Source organism: Panthera onca, chromosome X, assembly GCF_046562875.1.
Source record: "Panthera onca isolate mPanOnc1 chromosome X, mPanOnc1 haplotype 2, whole genome shotgun sequence".
Taxonomy (NCBI): domain Eukaryota; kingdom Metazoa; phylum Chordata; class Mammalia; order Carnivora; family Felidae; genus Panthera; species Panthera onca.
The window spans coordinates 39612444-39629241 of NC_138357.1; the positions used below are offsets into that span (position 1 = coordinate 39612444).

At 46.7% G+C, this 16798-nt stretch overlaps 3 protein-coding genes across 4 annotated transcripts in view; all 3 read left to right on the forward strand.

Moving 5' to 3' along the window:
* The window catches only part of ACSL4 (acyl-CoA synthetase long chain family member 4), a 99781-nt gene extending 97398 nt beyond the window's left edge, over positions 1–2383 (forward strand). The window contains exon 18 of the transcript XR_014136864.1: positions 1295–2383. The gene's annotated coding sequence lies outside the window, so the exon portion shown is untranslated. The remainder of the gene's footprint in view (positions 1–1294) is intronic.
* Positions 2384–5131: 2748 nt separating this feature from the next.
* LOC145714641 (uncharacterized) lies at positions 5132–14001 on the forward strand. Of its 2 annotated transcripts, none has more exons than XR_014136916.1 (3): positions 5132–7773; positions 8368–8482; positions 13378–14001. XR_014136916.1 is itself a non-coding variant. In XM_081794314.1 (3 exons), the coding sequence occupies exons 1-3, from the start codon at positions 7695–7697 to the stop codon at positions 9593–9595; spliced, it is 441 nt and encodes a 146-aa protein (XP_081650440.1). In that variant the 5' UTR covers positions 5132–7694; the 3' UTR covers positions 9596–12330. The 2 variants fall into 2 exon arrangements, 1 of the variants encoding a protein (XP_081650440.1); XM_081794314.1 differs by lacking the exon at positions 13378–14001 and adding an exon at positions 9349–12330.
* KCNE5 (potassium voltage-gated channel subfamily E regulatory subunit 5) lies at positions 12589–14001 on the forward strand. The gene has a single exon (XM_081794315.1). The coding sequence runs from the start codon at positions 12696–12698 to the stop codon at positions 13107–13109; it is 414 nt and encodes a 137-aa protein (XP_081650441.1). The 5' UTR covers positions 12589–12695; the 3' UTR covers positions 13110–14001.
* Positions 14002–16798: the final 2797 nt, after the last annotated feature.

Sequence of the window (16798 nt, forward strand, 5' to 3'; positions counted from 1 at the left end):
CAGAGTGAGAGTGGGGGAGGGCCACAGAGAGACGGAGACACAGAATTTGAGGCAGGCTCAATCAAGGCTCTGAGCTGTCAGCACAGAGCCCGATGTAGGGCTTGAGCTCATGAACCATGAGATCATGACCTGAGCCAAAGCTGGATAGTTAGCCGCCCAATATATACAAATATTGAATCATTATGTTGTAAACCTGAAACTCATATGTCAATTATGTTTCAATTAAAAAAAAAGAGGGGCGCCTGGGTGGCTTGGTCGGTTAAGCTTCCGACTTCAGCTCAGGTCATGATCTCACAGTCTGTGAGTTCGAGCCCCGCGTCGGGCTCTGTGCTGACAGCTCAGAGCCTGGAGCCTGTTTCAGATTCTGTGTTTCCCTCTCTCTCTGCTCCTCCCCCGTTCATGCTCTGTCTCTCTCTGTCTCAAAAATAAAATAAAACGTTAAAAAAAAAAAATTAAAAAAAAAAAAAAAAAAAGAAAACATTTCATGAATGGATGACTGAAAAAGTCTAGACCTTGGAGAACGAGTAAAATTTGGATAATATGGAAGGGTTAAAAGTTTACAAGGAGGGGACACCTGGACGGCTGGTCGGTTAATCATCCCACTTCAGCTCAGGTCATGAACTTGCAGTCCATGGGTTTGAGCCCCATGTCGGGCTCTGTGCTGACAGTTCAGAGCCTGGCGCCTGCTTCGGATTCTGTGTCTCCCTTTCTCTCTGCCCCTCCCCCACTCATGCTCTGTCTCTCTCTCTGTCTCTCTGTCTCTCTCTCAAAAATAAATAAACATTAAAAAAAAAAGTTTGCAGGGAAAAACAGAAAAAGTCCCACACGGTCATGGCGTGTGCCAGGCACAATTTGGAAAATCAGCTGAGGGGCCCAGAACTGTGTTTTTTTTTTTTTTTTTTTTTTTTTTTTTAAATTTTTTTAACATTTATTTATTTTTGAGACAGAGAGAGACAGAGCATGAACAGGGGAGGAGCAGAGAGAGAGGGAGGCACAGAATCTGAAACAGGCTCCAGGCTCTGAGCTATCAGCACAGAGCCCGACATGGGGCTCGAACCCACGGACCGTGAGATCATGACCTGAGCCGAAGTCGGACGTTTAACCGACCGAGCCACCCAGGCGCCCCGCCCAGAACTGTGTTTTGAGGCAGTGGGAAATTAGCAAGCCCCATCATGCCTATTTAGCATAATGCTGGATGAATGAAGAGCCACTGAAGCATTATTGCCCCAAAACAAAGCCAAAATGAAAACAAACACATGGTAGTTGATAAAACTGGTCTTGATTTTTCTCCTAGCATCTAATTATAAGTCAAGCTGCTCCTACTCACTGGGGCCCCATTCCAGTGATTCCTAAATGTTCCCAGATCATCTTCCAGCTCAGAGGCCCGCCCTGAAATCCCTCATGACGGAGGGGTGAAGGGAGGTGAGTCCTGTCGTTTTGCTTGCCCATATGTTGTGGATATTGCTTCCCACTTGGAGAAAGGGTTCAAGTAGTTATTTCCTACTCAAGACATCTCAAGTGTCGCACCCTCAGGGACATTTGCCGTGAGCTCTCTAAGGTTGAGTTGAATGCTCCTCTTATGGGTTCCACACACCACATGCTTATTGTTAATGAGGAAATAAGCCCAGCTGACATTATTGAGCATCTAATATGTTCATGGCACTAGGCTAAGTGTTTTACATGCATTATCTTATTCAACCTTTGCCACAAAATCCTATAGTAAGCACTTTAAAAAATTTTTTTAATGTTTATTTTTGAGAGAGAGAGACAGAGTGCGAGTGGGGAAGGGGCAGAGAGAGGGAGGCACAGAATCTGAAGCAGGCTCCAGGCTCTGAGTTATCAACACAGAGCCTGACACAGGGCTCGAACTCACGAACCGTGAGGTCATGACCTGATCCCAAGTCGGACGCTTAGCCGACTGAGCCACCCAGGCGCCTCTATAGTAAGCACTTTTTAAAAGATATTTTTAAGTGTATTTATTTGTTTACTTATTTTGCGACAGTGCGAGAGCACGAGTGGGGAGGAGCAGAGAGAAAGAGGAGAGAGAAAATCCCAAGCAGGCTCTGAGCTGTCAGCGCAGAGCCAGGTTCGGGGCTCCATCTCACCAACAGTGAGATCATGACCTGAGACAACATGACCAGAAATCAAGATTCGGACGCTCAACCTACTGAGCCACCCAGGCACTCCTATAATAAGCACTTTTATTATTATTGCCATTTTACAGAAGAGGAAACTGAGGGACAGCTCAAGGTAACAGCTGGTAGGTGGCCAAGCCAGGACTAAAATGCCAATTTATCTGAGGCTGGAGTTCTTGCTCTTTTCTTTTCTTTTCTTTTTTAGTTTATTTATTTTGAGAGAGAAAGAGAGAGAGAGAGAGAGAAAGCGTGAGTGGGGGAGGGGCAGAGAGAGAGAGAGAGAGAGAGAGAGAGAATCCTAAGTAGGCTCTGTGCTGTCAGTGCAGAGCCCAATGTGGGGCTTGAACTTACGAATGGTGAGATCATGACCTGAGCTAAAGGCAGACAACCAACTGGCCCACCCAGGTGCCCAGCCCCTGCTTTTTAAAGTTTATTTGTTGGATCTGCTGCTTTTAAGTACTGTGCTTTACTATTTGCCTCTAATAGGGTCTTTACCAACACCCTGCTGCAATGGTCTAGGTAACCCCTGAACCCTAGAAAGTTAGCTCTATCATGGGAGGAAGCAGATCTCCTGTAGATCTCCCCCCTGCCTAACCATCTAAATAAAGCAGGTCCTGGCACAGAAACTGGCATTAAACGCTCCAGTTGAAAAACATTCTGAACAAAGAGAAAACAAAACCCTAGGCTTCCACCAGGTGGCGGCGTGGGAGTCCAAGAGAAACGTGCCCTCGGGACTCTTCCTTTCCCACTCCTTTCCCACAGAATATCCCAAGCATTCTCACTGTTTTCTTTCCCTTTCCAGAGAAAAGCGAGTTGGTGGGAGGAACAGTTTTGAGATAATGTTCAGGCATGTATTGACACACATCTGACAATTTAATTTATGACCTTATGCTTTGGCCCCAAAGGGAAGGTTGATTCTACTCCACCCTTTCAGATTTATGCACTTCTTTGAAAGACCTCAAAGTGGTTTGCAGACTCTTGTCACCAACGAAAAGTCAGAAATAAAATCTGAATTGCACAAATCATTGAAGAAGGCTGTGCTGTGGAGTAGAAAGTCTCCCTGGCTGGATTCAGATGACTCTGCCATGAACTAATGGGGGACTTCAGGCAAGTCCCTTCTCTCTGGACCTCCATATCCTCAGCTGAAAAATAAGGAGGTGAGATGAGGCTTCTAACACAGAAGTTTTCCACCCGTCTACCCCCCCCCCCCCCACCCTACCAGCCTCTGTACAAAGGACATTATACAGCAGCATTATAGCATGGCAGTAATAAAGATTAAGGACTCTGGTTCAAGTTTCAGCTTGGCCACCTACAAGCTCTGGGGTTTGGGGCAAGTTACTTAACCTCTCTGGGCCTGTTTCCTCATCTGTATAATGGGAATGGTCCTGTACGTCCCTCACAGGGTTCTTGCAAGGACTGAGTGAGGTATAAAGTCTTATCCCAGTGCTTGGCACACAGCTATTCACTGAATAGCTTTCAGTGAAAACTATTGTCACACAGAACTGACTTTCGCGTTTTAGCAACTCTATCTACACTTAGTTTGGATGTGCATTTAGTAATCAGCAAAATAGGGCGAAGGCTTTAAGTAATAAACCACAGTCAGGCTTGGCCCTTTCAGAAGTGTAAGGGCAAATGCGTTTCGTGAGTACAAAGCAAGGCTAAAAGTAACCACAATCAATTGAAATCCTCATACATTGTTGGTAGGAGTATACAAGATACAAACACTTTGGGAAACAGTCTGGCTGTGTCTTCTAAAACTCTTTTTCCTATGACCCAGCATTTCTACCCTTAGGTATTTACCCAAGAAAAAGGAAAACATATGTCCACAAAAACACTTGTATGAAAACATTCTTAGCAGCTTTACTTTTTTAAAAAAAAGATTTTATTTTTAAGCAATCTCTACACCCACCCAGCATGGGTGCTCAAATTCACAACCCTGAGATCGAGAGTCACATACACTATAAGCTCAGCCAGCCAGGCACCCCGCAGATTTACTTTTAATAGCAAAAACTGGACTTCCATCAGCAGGAGAAGGGAGAATGGATAAGCAAACTGAGTTATGATCACAACATGGAGTACCACTCGGCAATCAAAAGGAGTAAACCACTGGGGCGCTTGGGGGGCTCAGTCGGTTAAGCATCTGACTATTGATTTTGGCTCAGTTCACGATCTCACAGTTCGTGAGATCGAGCCCCATCTTGGGCTCTGTGCTGATAGCACGGAGCCTGCTTGGGATTCTCTCCCTCTCCCTTTGCCCCTCTCCCCCTTGTGCTCTCTCGCCCTCAAAATAAAGAAATAAACAAATCAATGAAAGGGGCTAAATACTGTATATACAATGACAGGGATGATTCTCAAAAACATCAGGCTGAGTAAAAGAACTCTTATACAAAAGAATTCATACTATATGTTTCCATTTATATGAAGGTCTGTAACAGGCCAAACCAACCAATGATGGGCAAAAAATCAGCAGAGCGGTTGCCTCTGGGGGTGAAGGGAAGGGAAAATCTGAGAAGGGATAAGAGGAAGCCTTCTTGAGAGATGATAGTGTTCTATATTTTAGTAGGTGGTTAAGTTACACCGTTACATTTGTCAAAACTCAGCAAAGGTACAATTAATGCTTGTGCATTTCATCTTATGTATATTTTACCTCAAAAGGAAAACAAGAATAAGCGCATATTGAATTCAAGTTAAGGATAGGCATGTGGAAAGTGTTTAGGAGTGGGGACGTGTACTGGTGTCTGCAGTTTCAAAAAGACAAAAAGAGGGGCGCCTGGGTGGCGCAGTCGGTTAAGCGTCCGACTTCAGCCAGGTCACGATCTCGCGGTCCGTGAGTTCGAGCCCCGCGTCAGGCTCTGGGCTGATGGCTCGGAGCCTGGAGCCTGTTTCCGATTCTGTGTCTCCCTCTCTCTCTGCCCCTCCCCCGTTCATGCTCTGTCTCTCTCTGTCCCAAAAATAAAAAAAAAAAAAAAAAAAAAAAAAACGTTGAAAAAAAAAAGACAAAAAGACAGTGGACAGACGGAGAGATGGATAGCTGATGGATGAATAAAGGCTAGGATAGGAAAACATTAGTGGTGGAATCTAGCCAGTAAGTAACAAGGTATTCACTGGAAAATTCTTCCAACTTTGCTGTGTGTTTCAAACAAAAAATGAAGTTTTTCTTTTTGGAAAAAAAAATGTAACCACAAGGTTTTGTATCCTGCATGGAGTGTTTTTTGGTTTTTTTTGTTTTTTTTTTTTTTTTTTACAAATGTAAAAAGGCTTCATTGGAGGAAGGCAGACCACAAACCTAGGTAAATATTTCCTGAGCACCTGTGATACACCAGGCACCGTGCCAGACTAGGCCAAGGCTACAAAGAGGAAGAACACAGCACTTGCCCTCGAAGGGTCTGTAGGGACCATCTGACAAACACACATGTCACTGTCATCCTACACTGTGGAGATGCTAAGGCGAGTGAAATTTCATCTAGTAGAAAAAGCGTCTTAATTATTCTTACCACAAAAAAAGAAGTGATAAGTATGGAACGTGATTGACGTGTTAGGTAACACGACAGTGGCAATCATATTGCAATATATAAATATATCGAATCAACACACTATATACCTTGAACTTACATAAGGTTATATGTCAATTATAGCTCAATTAAAAAATAGTAACTAAAAAAGGAAAAGTGCCTGGCATTGAAGACATGTGGGTAGTTATTGCTGCAAATATGATTGGAAGGCATTTCCAAGCCAGAACCCACAGAGAGTCTCTCGAAGGCCACACTGAGGTGATAATTTGGCAATCCAGTGGGGCCCATTCAAGAATTTTAAGGCAACAAGTAACATCCTTGGAAAATTGCTGGGAGAAAGGGGGTAGCCGCAATAGATATCTTTGCTTTAGGGGGGTTGGCAGGCAAGGGAGCTTTTCATGTACCTTCAATGAGCAGAGGGAACTGATGGAAGCTCCCATGGGGAGGAGGGAAGTTCAGAATGACCCAGGGCACAAAGGGATGAGATTCTGGTTTCACCTTCATGGAAACAGGCAGCTGTTTAGTCTATGCCCCTCTCTTCCTCCTTTGCTCCATGATGTTGTGGCTCTGTAAGGCTATAATGGTTATTTATAGCTCGCATCTATTCTTTTTTTTTTAAGTTTTTATTTATTTAAGTAATCTCTACATATACAATATGGGGATCCAACTCACAACCCTGAGACCAAGAGTTTCATGCTCCTGTTAGTGGGAATGCAAACTGGTGCAGCCACTCTGGAAAACAGCATGGGGGTTCCTCAAAAAATTAAAAATAGAACTACCCTACAATCAAGCAATTGCACTACTAGAAATTTATCCAAAGGATTAAAAAATGCTGATTGGAAGGGGCACATGCACCCCAATGTTTATAGCAGTGCTATGAACAATAGCCAAATTATGGAAAGAGCACAAATGTCCACTGACTGATGAATGGATAAAGAAGATGTGGTGTATATATACACAATGGAATATTACTCAGTGATGAAAAAGGATGAAATCTTGCCATGTGCAACAACGTGGATGGAACTGGAGGGTATTATGCTAAGGGAAAAAAGTCAGTCAGAGAAAGTCAGATATCATATGAGTTCACTCATGTAGAATTTGAGAAACACAACAGATGAATATAGGGGAAAAGAAGGAAAAATAAGATAAAAACAGAGACAGAGGCAAACCATAAAAGACTCTTAAATACAGAGAACAAACTGAGGGTTGATGGGGGTGGGTTAAACGGGTGACTGGGCATTAAGGAGGGCATTTTTGGGATGAGCACTGGGTGTTGTAAGAGATGAATCACTGGTTTCTATTCCTGAAGTCAAGACTACACTGTATGTGAACTAGAGATTTAAAAAAAAAAAAAAGTTTTGTGCTTTTCTGACTGAGCCAGCCAGGCGCCCCTGGCCAGCATCTATTCTGATTGTTAGTCTACTCTGAATGGTCAGTTCCCAAGACATAATGATGTTAAATATTTTTTAAAAAATTTTAATGTTTGTTTATTTTTGAGAGAGAGAAAGAGTGCGAGTGGGGCAGGGGCAGAGAGAGGAGACACAGATTCTGAAGCAGGGTCCAGGCTCTGAGCTGTCAGCACAGAGCCCCATGCGGGGCTAGAACCCATGAACGATGAGATCATGACCTGAGCTGAAGTTGGACACTTAACCGACTGAGCCACCCAGGTGTCCTGCTGTTAAATATTTTTAACATCACTCCTACCCACCTCATAGGGTTGCTGCAAGGTTAATTAATATAATGTATGTAATCTGCCCAGCACATGCTAAGTCTTCAATAGATGAGGTCAGGGAACCATATCTGATGCTCCAGTTTGTGGCTTGGATATAGGGTGACCTCAGCACAAGCCCACCAAGACCCCCAATAGTCTCTAAAGAAGGCACTTGAAGCCCCTGAGGCCCATTCCAACCCACACATATTGTGATCTTTATCAAACCCATCTCCACCCCACCCCCCACCCAAATACCATGCATATTCCTATGGAACAACTGAGAAGCCCCAGTTGGACCCAGTCAGTCTCTCATTTATTCTCCTCTGTCTTTTGAGAATGGATCTGCTGTGGCGGCTGGCAGGCCACACCCTCAAGATGGTGCCACCAGGAGCACATAGGGCAGTTTGCCAAAAAGGTGAGCTCAGACCACCTGAGATCTTCCTTTTTTAAAAAATTTTTTATTTATTTATGAGAGAGAGAGTGTGTGTGCGTACATGAGTTCGGAGCGAGGGGGAGAGAGAGAGGGAGACAGAGGATCTGAAGCAGGCTCTGCAGCAGAGAGCCTGATGTGGGGCTCGAACCCATGAACCGTTGAGATCATGACCTGAGCTGAAATTGGACACTTAACTGACTGAGCCACCCAGGAGCCCCTGGGCTTTTCCTTTCTCAAACAAGGCTTTGGGCTCTAGTGATTAAAGTTTGGGTCCAGAGTCAGAATTCTCTCCAAGCCAGAATTCTGGTGAGACTTCAAGCCCACTGCTCATTTCACTCCAGATCTTGTGCCCCCTGCTTTTTTGCAGTTCACAAAGCGGCTGTGTTATGAAGCCACAGATAGTCCACCAATGTGACTCGTTCATCTGTGTGTCTCAGGCTCAGCACAATACCTTGCCCAGTGGAACATGTGATAAATACACGTGATAAATATTTCTTGAACGCATGAATGAATGAATGATTCTTTCTCAGTCTGTACTTCAGGCTTCATGAAGCCTTCTTTCTTCCCCTTCCTCAGGGCCCGTTATGGGTTTGCCGGCCTTCTGGACTCTAACAGGGCTTACCATCTGTGCCCGTCCTTTGGCAAAATTACTTCCCTCTGTCGACACACTCGATTGCCATCCAGGAAATAAGTGAGTTCTGGACGATAGATAAACAGATGATTATTTGACAGGCATGGGGTAGGTTTAGAAAGGGGGGGTGGAAGGGTGGGGAGGAATGAGATCTAATCTTCATCTGATGGATTTACAATTTCATTAAGTGTGGTGGGGAAATGGGGTTGGCATCTCAGCCATTCAGGGCTGGACTGGAACTGGGATCTGAAGGGATGCACAGCAGCCCCTTGAGTGAAAAGAAAGCCAGATCCCCCCACACACACCTGTTGTTTTTTTCTGAGGGTTGGGCCTTTTTAAATTTTATGAGTAGTCTCCATTCCTGTCTCCACCCCCTTCTACACATCTCCCATTCCCCATTGCCAGTCTTCTGTAAGTTAGTGATGTGCCTTCCCTCTAGCAATTATTTCATTTAACGGAATTAGAATTAGCTTTGTATGTATCCATTGAAACATTATTTTGAATAGCAAAAGCCTGGAGATAACCAGAGATCTAACAATAGGAGCTAATTTACATATATAATGGCAGATCTATGGTCTTAAATACTTTGCGGATAGTACCATGGTGTTATAAAAATAGTAATTGATATAGGAAAAATTCACAAGATGTTTTCCTTAAATGCTTATTTATTTTTGAGAGAGAGAGAGAGAGAGAGAGAATCCAAAGCAGGTTCCAGGTCCTCAGCTGTCAGTACGGAGCCCGACGTGGGGCTCGAACTCACCAACCTTGAGATCATGACCTGAGCTGAAGTCAGATGCTTAACCAACTGAGCCACCCAGGCACCCCACAAGATGTTAAGTGAACAGATAGGTTACCAAACAATGATGTGTGCACACACATGTGCATGCTATTGGTAATTTTTTTCTGGGCGTTTTTCTATTTTCTAGATTTTCTGTATTGAATGCTGGAGTCCGAGTTAAGGTACCACGAGGAGGGCTGCATGGTAAAGACTCTGAGAGCGCCAACAGGGGTATCAGACAAGGCTTCCTTCAGTCAGTGGATTTTGAGGAAGGTGAAAGGCACAGAGCATTGGAGAGGAACTCAGGGAAAATGCGGTTTTTCAGATTCAAGAGGGACCAAATGGCGCCCATTGGTGGTGAGGACCTCAGGCCTACCAAAGATTGGACTTCATGAAAGAAGCAATGGGGAACATCACTGAGTTTCTGAACATAGGGCTGAATTGATGGAAGTGGTATTGAAGAATTACACACGGTCTCCGACTTAGGATGGCCTGACTTAAAATTCTTTGACGTTACAATAGTGCAAAATTGACCCACATTCTTAGAAACTGTACTTCCAGTTTTGAATTTGGATCTTTTCCTGGGCTAGCTGTATGTGGTATACAATTCGCTCTCATGACGCTGGGTAGTGGCAGTGAGTTGCATCATTGGGGTAAATAACCAATATGCTCTGTGTAACAGCCATTCTGATTTCAGTACAGTATTCAGTAAGTTACATGAGACATCCAACACTTTATTATCAAATAGGCTTTGTGTTAGATGATTTTGCCCAACAGTAGGCTAATGTAAGAGTTCTGAGCACTTCGAAGGTAGGCTATAGGCTAAGCTGTGATGTAGGTTGGGTATTAAACGCATTTTTGATTTAAGATATTTTCAACTTGTCATGGGTGTATGGGGACATAACTCCATTGTAAGTCGAGGAAGACCTGTATTCCAGCCAGAGTGGGGTGGATTGGGTTATAGGCAGGGAGATCTGTCAGGAGACTCTGCCGTTTGCATATTTGACTTGAGGTAATGAGAGCTTGGATTAAGCTTGTGGCAATAAAACCAGAAAGGAAGGGGCTGATGGATCTGAGAAAGGATCAGAGCCAGAGATTCAAATTTGGCTAACTATATGGCAGGTGGTCGGCGAAACCATGTCAGGAGACACTTTCCAAGGAAATGGATGTTAAGAGAGAAAAGCTGAGGCCTGAGTCTTCAGGGATTCCAATAGTTAATGAGAGGAGGAAAGAAGAGGAGCCAGCAAAGGAGACTGAGAATGATGGGTCAGAGAGATAAGAAGCGAAACTTGAGAATGCAATGCCATGAGAGCCAAGGGTAGGACACTTACAGGAAAGAGTGGGTGGTGGATGGTATCAAATTCATCCTCGAGGTCAAAGACTTAAACTGAGCAGAGATCCTTGAATTTGGTCAGGAGGTCATTGGTGAACTTACAGAGAGTGGTTTGGCAAAATGTCCTGGATTTTAGAAGATTCCAGGGGAGAGGTGGAGAAATGGAAGCAGCTCATGGATAGCATCCATGTGACAAGAGTAATGTGTTAGGACTGAGAAGAACAAGGTCAAACTTGCTCATTCCAGTCCTGCTTCTTAACTGAACTTGTTTCCTTTTCTGAAAATGGGAATAATCCTATTAGCTCATAAGGTTGTTGAAAGTACAATACAAATTTAACGATTATTTTTATGCTACAGTGAAGGGGCTTCTTCCTTACCTCCCCTCACCCCACCCCCCAACCCTAGAGATTTCTGGGCATTATGTAACAGATAAGAGGAGTCTGTTAGCTTATCAGTCCTGTCCCTAGGTTGATACTGTTTTGAGAATTTGCTAGGTATGTCCTCTGGCATTAGTCATGCCAAATCCCTTTAACAATTGTTCCCTCAGCCACTCTGAGGTGAGGACACTGAGGAAAGGTGGTTAGGAGGGAGTCAGTGGTCAGGGCCACATGGAATGTTTCTGAGTCCTGCAGAAGCTGGTAAGAACGGCTCTGTTTGAGACCCTGGATATAGTGCCCTGGGGTGCCAACCTCACCCCAACACACAGAAGACTGCAATCCCTGAAGGATGGCTGGGGCAGAGGCACATGAAAACTCTCACTCTCTCTTTCTCTCTCTCTCTCTCTCTCTCTCTCTCTCTTTCTCTCTTTTAAACCTTCCTTTTTAAACCCGTGGCTCCTGCAGACTGAATGGTCCCTGGACCGAAAAGTCTTGAGTGGGCAGCTTGATTTTCAAGGTGTGCATAAGGGCATATCCTTTTTTTCATTCATTCTATTCTCACTGGACAACCAGATCTGATCAGCACTACCTCCTGTGTTTTTCTACTCACTGCCTACAAACTAATCCTTTGAGCATGCTTCTTTTGTGAAGCCCAGACCTTTTGTAGTTTAACATACTGTGGTCTCATCATTTGTCTTAGTGCCTTGTTTTCCCCTAAAAGAAAATACCCTCTGGGGAAAATATGGCTGCCCCACAAGCCCGCAGGGCCTAGACCTGTTACCAAGCCCTGGGGAGGCACAGGGCTGGGTGCTGACCTAACTGGATGTACAGGCGGCAGGTGCACATATTTTCTAGAACTTGCACTTTTCAGGTCCTGAGACGTCTAGAGAGTTTAGTCAATGGGCCTTCTTACGGTCTGTGTTCCTTTTAATGGAAGAGCTTGGTTTCATTTCTGGGAAGAGGGCTTGCCAGAGGGAAACAGGGTCATATCATGGATAGTATAGTCACATGCTAAGATGTATAGGCCTCTCTAAACACGTGATAGGAGGTCAGAGCAGGGGTACTTCCAAGGAGGCTCCTATATTGTCAGAAACCTTTCTGGAAGGCCAAGGGGTCGTCCTCTGCTTCAGTCACCAAATCCATCCTGAGCATCTTCAGAATAACACGCTCTCTCCTCCAGGCGCGGGGGACGGAATTAGGGCTGGAAAGATAGGCCAAGGTCCTGGTCTATGGGAGCAGACGCCATCAGATGCGCGGGAGCCGTCTGGCCTGCCCCTGTTGCGGCAGAGCTGACGGAACCCTGGGGCATGGCTTGCCTTGGGGGGCCAGATGCTGTCTCTGGGCCAAAGCCGGGCCTGCAAGGCAGGTGGCCAGAACTTGGAAGGAATTCTCTTCCGCAGCCCAGGGTCCAGGCTTGGCCCCAGCAAGCCGCCCCGCCAGCCTCTGCCGCCTGGGGCCTCGCGCATTCCGCGCCCCCGCCCCTCCGCGCCTCTCCGGGCCTCGCCCCCTCCCTTGTCCCCTTCTCCTCCCTCCACCAGCTGTCCCCTTTCCCCAGAGCGCCGAGACAGCCGGAGCCTGGGAAGAGGCGGCCTCGGGCCGGAGGGGGCGTGGTGGGGAAGGGGAGGAGGGCGGGGGTGAGGGGATAAGGAGGCCCGCGCGGCCCGCGCCCCCAGCCACTGCCCGCCCGGGAGCCCGGGTGCCGCCGCCGCCTCCCGCTCGCTTCCCCTCGCCCAGGGGGGAAAGGTCAGCAGCGTCCTGGAGCCGCCGTGTCACTCCCCGACAGCCATGAACTGCAGCGAGAGCCAGCGGCTGCGCACCCTCCTCAGCCGCCTGCTGCTCGAGCTGCACCACCGGGGCAACGCCAGCGGCCTGGGCGCCGGCCCCGGCCCGAGCATGGGTATGGGGGTCGGGCCCGACCCGTTCGTGGGCCGCGAGGCGACCAGCGCCAAGGGCGACGACGCCTATCTCTACATCCTGCTCATCATGATCTTCTACGCCTGCCTGGCCGGGGGCCTCATCCTGGCCTACACCCGCTCCCGCAAGCTCGTCGAGGCCAAGGACGAGCCGGCCCAGGCCTCCGCGGCGCACGAGTGGGCCGCCGCCGACGCCGAGACTGCGGCCGGCTCTCCGGCCCAGGGCCGCCGCCAGCTTGCCCCCGGGGCGCCGCCCGCCCCGGCCCAGGGCGCCGAGGGGGTCTAGAACCGCGGCCCCGTTTGCTCCTGGTCTCCCGCGTCCCCGGGCGCGGCGCCCGCCTTCTCCTTTCCTCCCCTTCCAGGTGCCGCCTCACCTGAGGCCCAGACGGGGAGAGGCCCACAGACCTCGTCTGACAGGCCCTGGAAGGAGCACCACCCTACCCACCCCCCAGACCGCTTTTTCCCTCTTAACCCTCCCACCCGGCCACCCCATGCCTACACCCCTACCCCGCACACCCAACTGCACTAAACTCCCTCTGCTCTCTTGTCTTCAGACAGCCCTGACACCATGCTCCAGCCCCCTGGGAACTGAATCCAACACGTCCAGCACTTGGCATTGAAGTGAAGCAATGAAGTCTATCAGAACTCTGGGCCGTCTAAGCTTCTCCAGCGGCTGCCAGGGACTGCTCACTCCACGGAGCCAGCGGGCTTGCCCTCGCTGCCAGGCGGGCGGCGGCAGTTCCAGCTTCCTGTTGCCTTAGGGACCGAGACAAAGAAAAATGAAGAGACCCCAGACATCTTTCCCCTCCCTCCCTCTTGCAGCAGGGAGCTAGCAGGACACTAGGACCAGTCTGTGGGCTAGAATGGACTTCATGGGGACTGAAGGGGGAGGGAAGCTGCAAGGGGAGGGGAAGATCTATGACCCTAACTGTATGCCTTTCTTGCATCCCGCTGTCATCCCAAAAGTAACTGGCCTGATTTTTAGCAGCGTGGCCATCTTCTGGTGTGGGTAACCGTCCCTGGGTGTGTCACCTCCATACCTCCAAATGCCTCCCCTGTATCGATTCAGTTGCCATTGCAGCTGTGTGTTTCATGTATGGAACAGGAGGCTCAGACGTTTCCCTCCCCTGTAACCTGGGGATTATCAGAGGCAGGTAATAAAGGTTATTTAAGCAATAGCCTAAGACTCTTCTCTCAACAATCCCAGCCTTGAGACCCAGTACTATACAGAAAAGGAATCTTTTTGCTTTTGAAAATGATGTTTAGATTTGAGGGTTGGATTGTTGCAATATTTAGATCTATATATTCAATTCCAATACCACAGATGTGATTGTGGGTGAAGAAAAGGTTGATATGGTTAAATGGGTTTTATTTTTTTTCAGCTGTTTCAAAAGTTGTAACTGCTTTCTTCTCTTTTTTTTTTTTTCCCCTTTAATTCTGAACCACTTTGAAATACCACGGTGCTAAGTAAGGGTTTCCCACTTAAGTAGTTTTTCAGGATACACTTAAAAAAGTCTTTTCATACCCATCCCTATTAACTATTATCAAAGGTAAGTTTTAGAAGCCACCTTTGTAAGTCTTTAAAAAAAAAATTAATGTTTATTTATTTTTGAGACAGAGACAGAGCATGAACAGGGGAGGGGCAGAGAGAGAGGGAGACAGAATCCGAAGCAGGCTCCAGGCTCCGAGCTGTCAGCACAGAGCCCAACGCAGGGCTTGAACTCACAGACCGTGAGATCATGACCTGAGCCGAAGTCGGGAACTTAACCGACTGAGCCACCCAGGTGCCCCTCCACCTTTGTAAGTCTTAATCATGTGGCTTATTAAAAGAGAAAAATCCATCAAATGCTGTACATCTCAAGTCAGAGGGACAATGCTTCAACTAAGCCATCTTAGCCAATGATGGGTAAAGCTACAGGTGCATGTTCATTGGTTTATTCTCCTTGTCTCAAGAAGTGATCAGAACTTGCCTGCTTAGGGCTTAAATGCTTATACTGATGGTGGCTGTTGGGTTTCATCAAACACAGATAAAAATCACCTTTTAGCATCAAGCCAACTTGTTTAAACACAGCTTAAGGAAGCTGTGACAGCAAGGCAAGCATATTATGGGGCACTTAAATGAGTTGATAGTACATAAACCTCATTCAAGGCATTGGTTTTGACCTTGTAGCCCATCTGGTATTTTACTGGAGCTATTAATAAGTTAAATGAACTTACTTTCATTTCCAGGATCCACTCCTTGAAGATAGATTGGCCTTGCCCCATTGGCTGATCTCTAGTTTTGTTTCAGCGTTAAGGCTGTGCAAGTGGGGGCCAGGGGTTAGGCAGAAGTCCAAGACAATGACAGGAAGAGAGGGGATGCTGTGAGAGCCATCATGGCGGCCAGGGTGGGATGTACAGGGAGGGCACAGATACCCAGCTATGCTAGGGGCATGTGAGAGGAACAATCCCCAGCCATGTATTTCAAGTACAACCATGACCATCATTTTTCTTGCATAAATGGGGACACAAGGTTGTTCTGACAATGAAGTGTAATCACTGGTTAGGTGTTGACAAATCGGTACCATTTTTCATAGACATTAAACATCTTGCCAAGATGTATATATAAAGGAAGCTGGGAGCCACTGGGACGATGCCCATAATTAACATTAATTGCCAGCTGTGGGCAAACAAATCCCACTGCAAAAATATTTCTGTTTTTAAAAATATTATTTTTTTAAATGATGATTACAGTACCTGTGAAGAACACGTAGCAAGAGGAGTGACAGAACTCTCCCAGTGAGAAAAGTGACCTGGCCCCGGGAGAGCGATTTGCTCTGCTGTCCGGTCACTTTTTCCAAATACATTCAGGGTTGAGACTGTGTCCCAGAGAGTAAAGTTTCCCAGAAGCCTGGGCACTCGAATCTCTACCAGCCAATGGGGGTGTCAACAGCATGGAAGGGATCATATTGTGGTCGGCAAAAGACAGAAGAAAGGACAACCAGGGCTTGGCAGAAAGGACAACCTGAATAGCCTGAGCTGACTGTACAAGTTGGGAAAATGTTAGCCTTCTCCTGAATGTGATTCTAATAAATTGGAGTGACTTCTTTTATCAACCCACCCGGCAAGTCTATTTCTTCTGTGTAAGCAGAACCTGTTTTAGGTCAGGTCAGATCGTTGCTCCATAACAATAATGAAGAAAGACCCATGCTTCCTTAATTGTAACTCGAGGCTTCCAACAGAGCACGACTAGGAGATGTTTTGAGTTCCGATGTCTGGAAGTGCTCATTGACAGCGCAAAAATAAACGGAAACTTTTCTTCCATTATGCACATAGTTCTGTGTTGTCGACTGATTGACTTTTCTAGAGGGATATAAATGGGGTCTTTCATTAGTTTGTAATTACCATCTTCTCCTTTTCAATTTGCCATCTCTTTTGGAAAGCAAGGATCTGCACATGATTTGTACCAACAAAGAGAAAAGGGACTGGGCAGCTTTCCAAACTATCTTGCCTGATGGCTAAAGCAAATGTCCCACAGTGTGGTGGAGAGCACAGGACCAGAATCAGAAGGACTGAGGCCCAGCCCTGGCTTTGCCAATTAGATGGCTTCATTTCTCAGAAAGAGCTGCTTAACCTTCCTGGGCCTGTCTCCACAGCTGTGGGGATTTGAGGATCAAGTAAGATCATGTATGGGAAAAAGCTAGACCTATAACAGCTATCGAAGCATAAGGCGTTAAGTTTATATTTTCCCTTTCCTTCCTTGGGGCAGTCAGTGCCTTTGGATAGTTGTGTGGGTGGAAGGTGGGGCAGGGGAGAGAAAATTCTCCACCATGTACCGTCTGCTCTTATTGCTCAAAGAAGAGGATTGTAGGGACTTGGCCACTGGTTCCTAAATTTCTCAGCCGATCTCCCCCATTCTCAGAATCTTGGATGACTAGGGATCTGTGCATAACTGTCTCCCCATCCTATTCATTCCCTTTACTCATAGGCCCACAG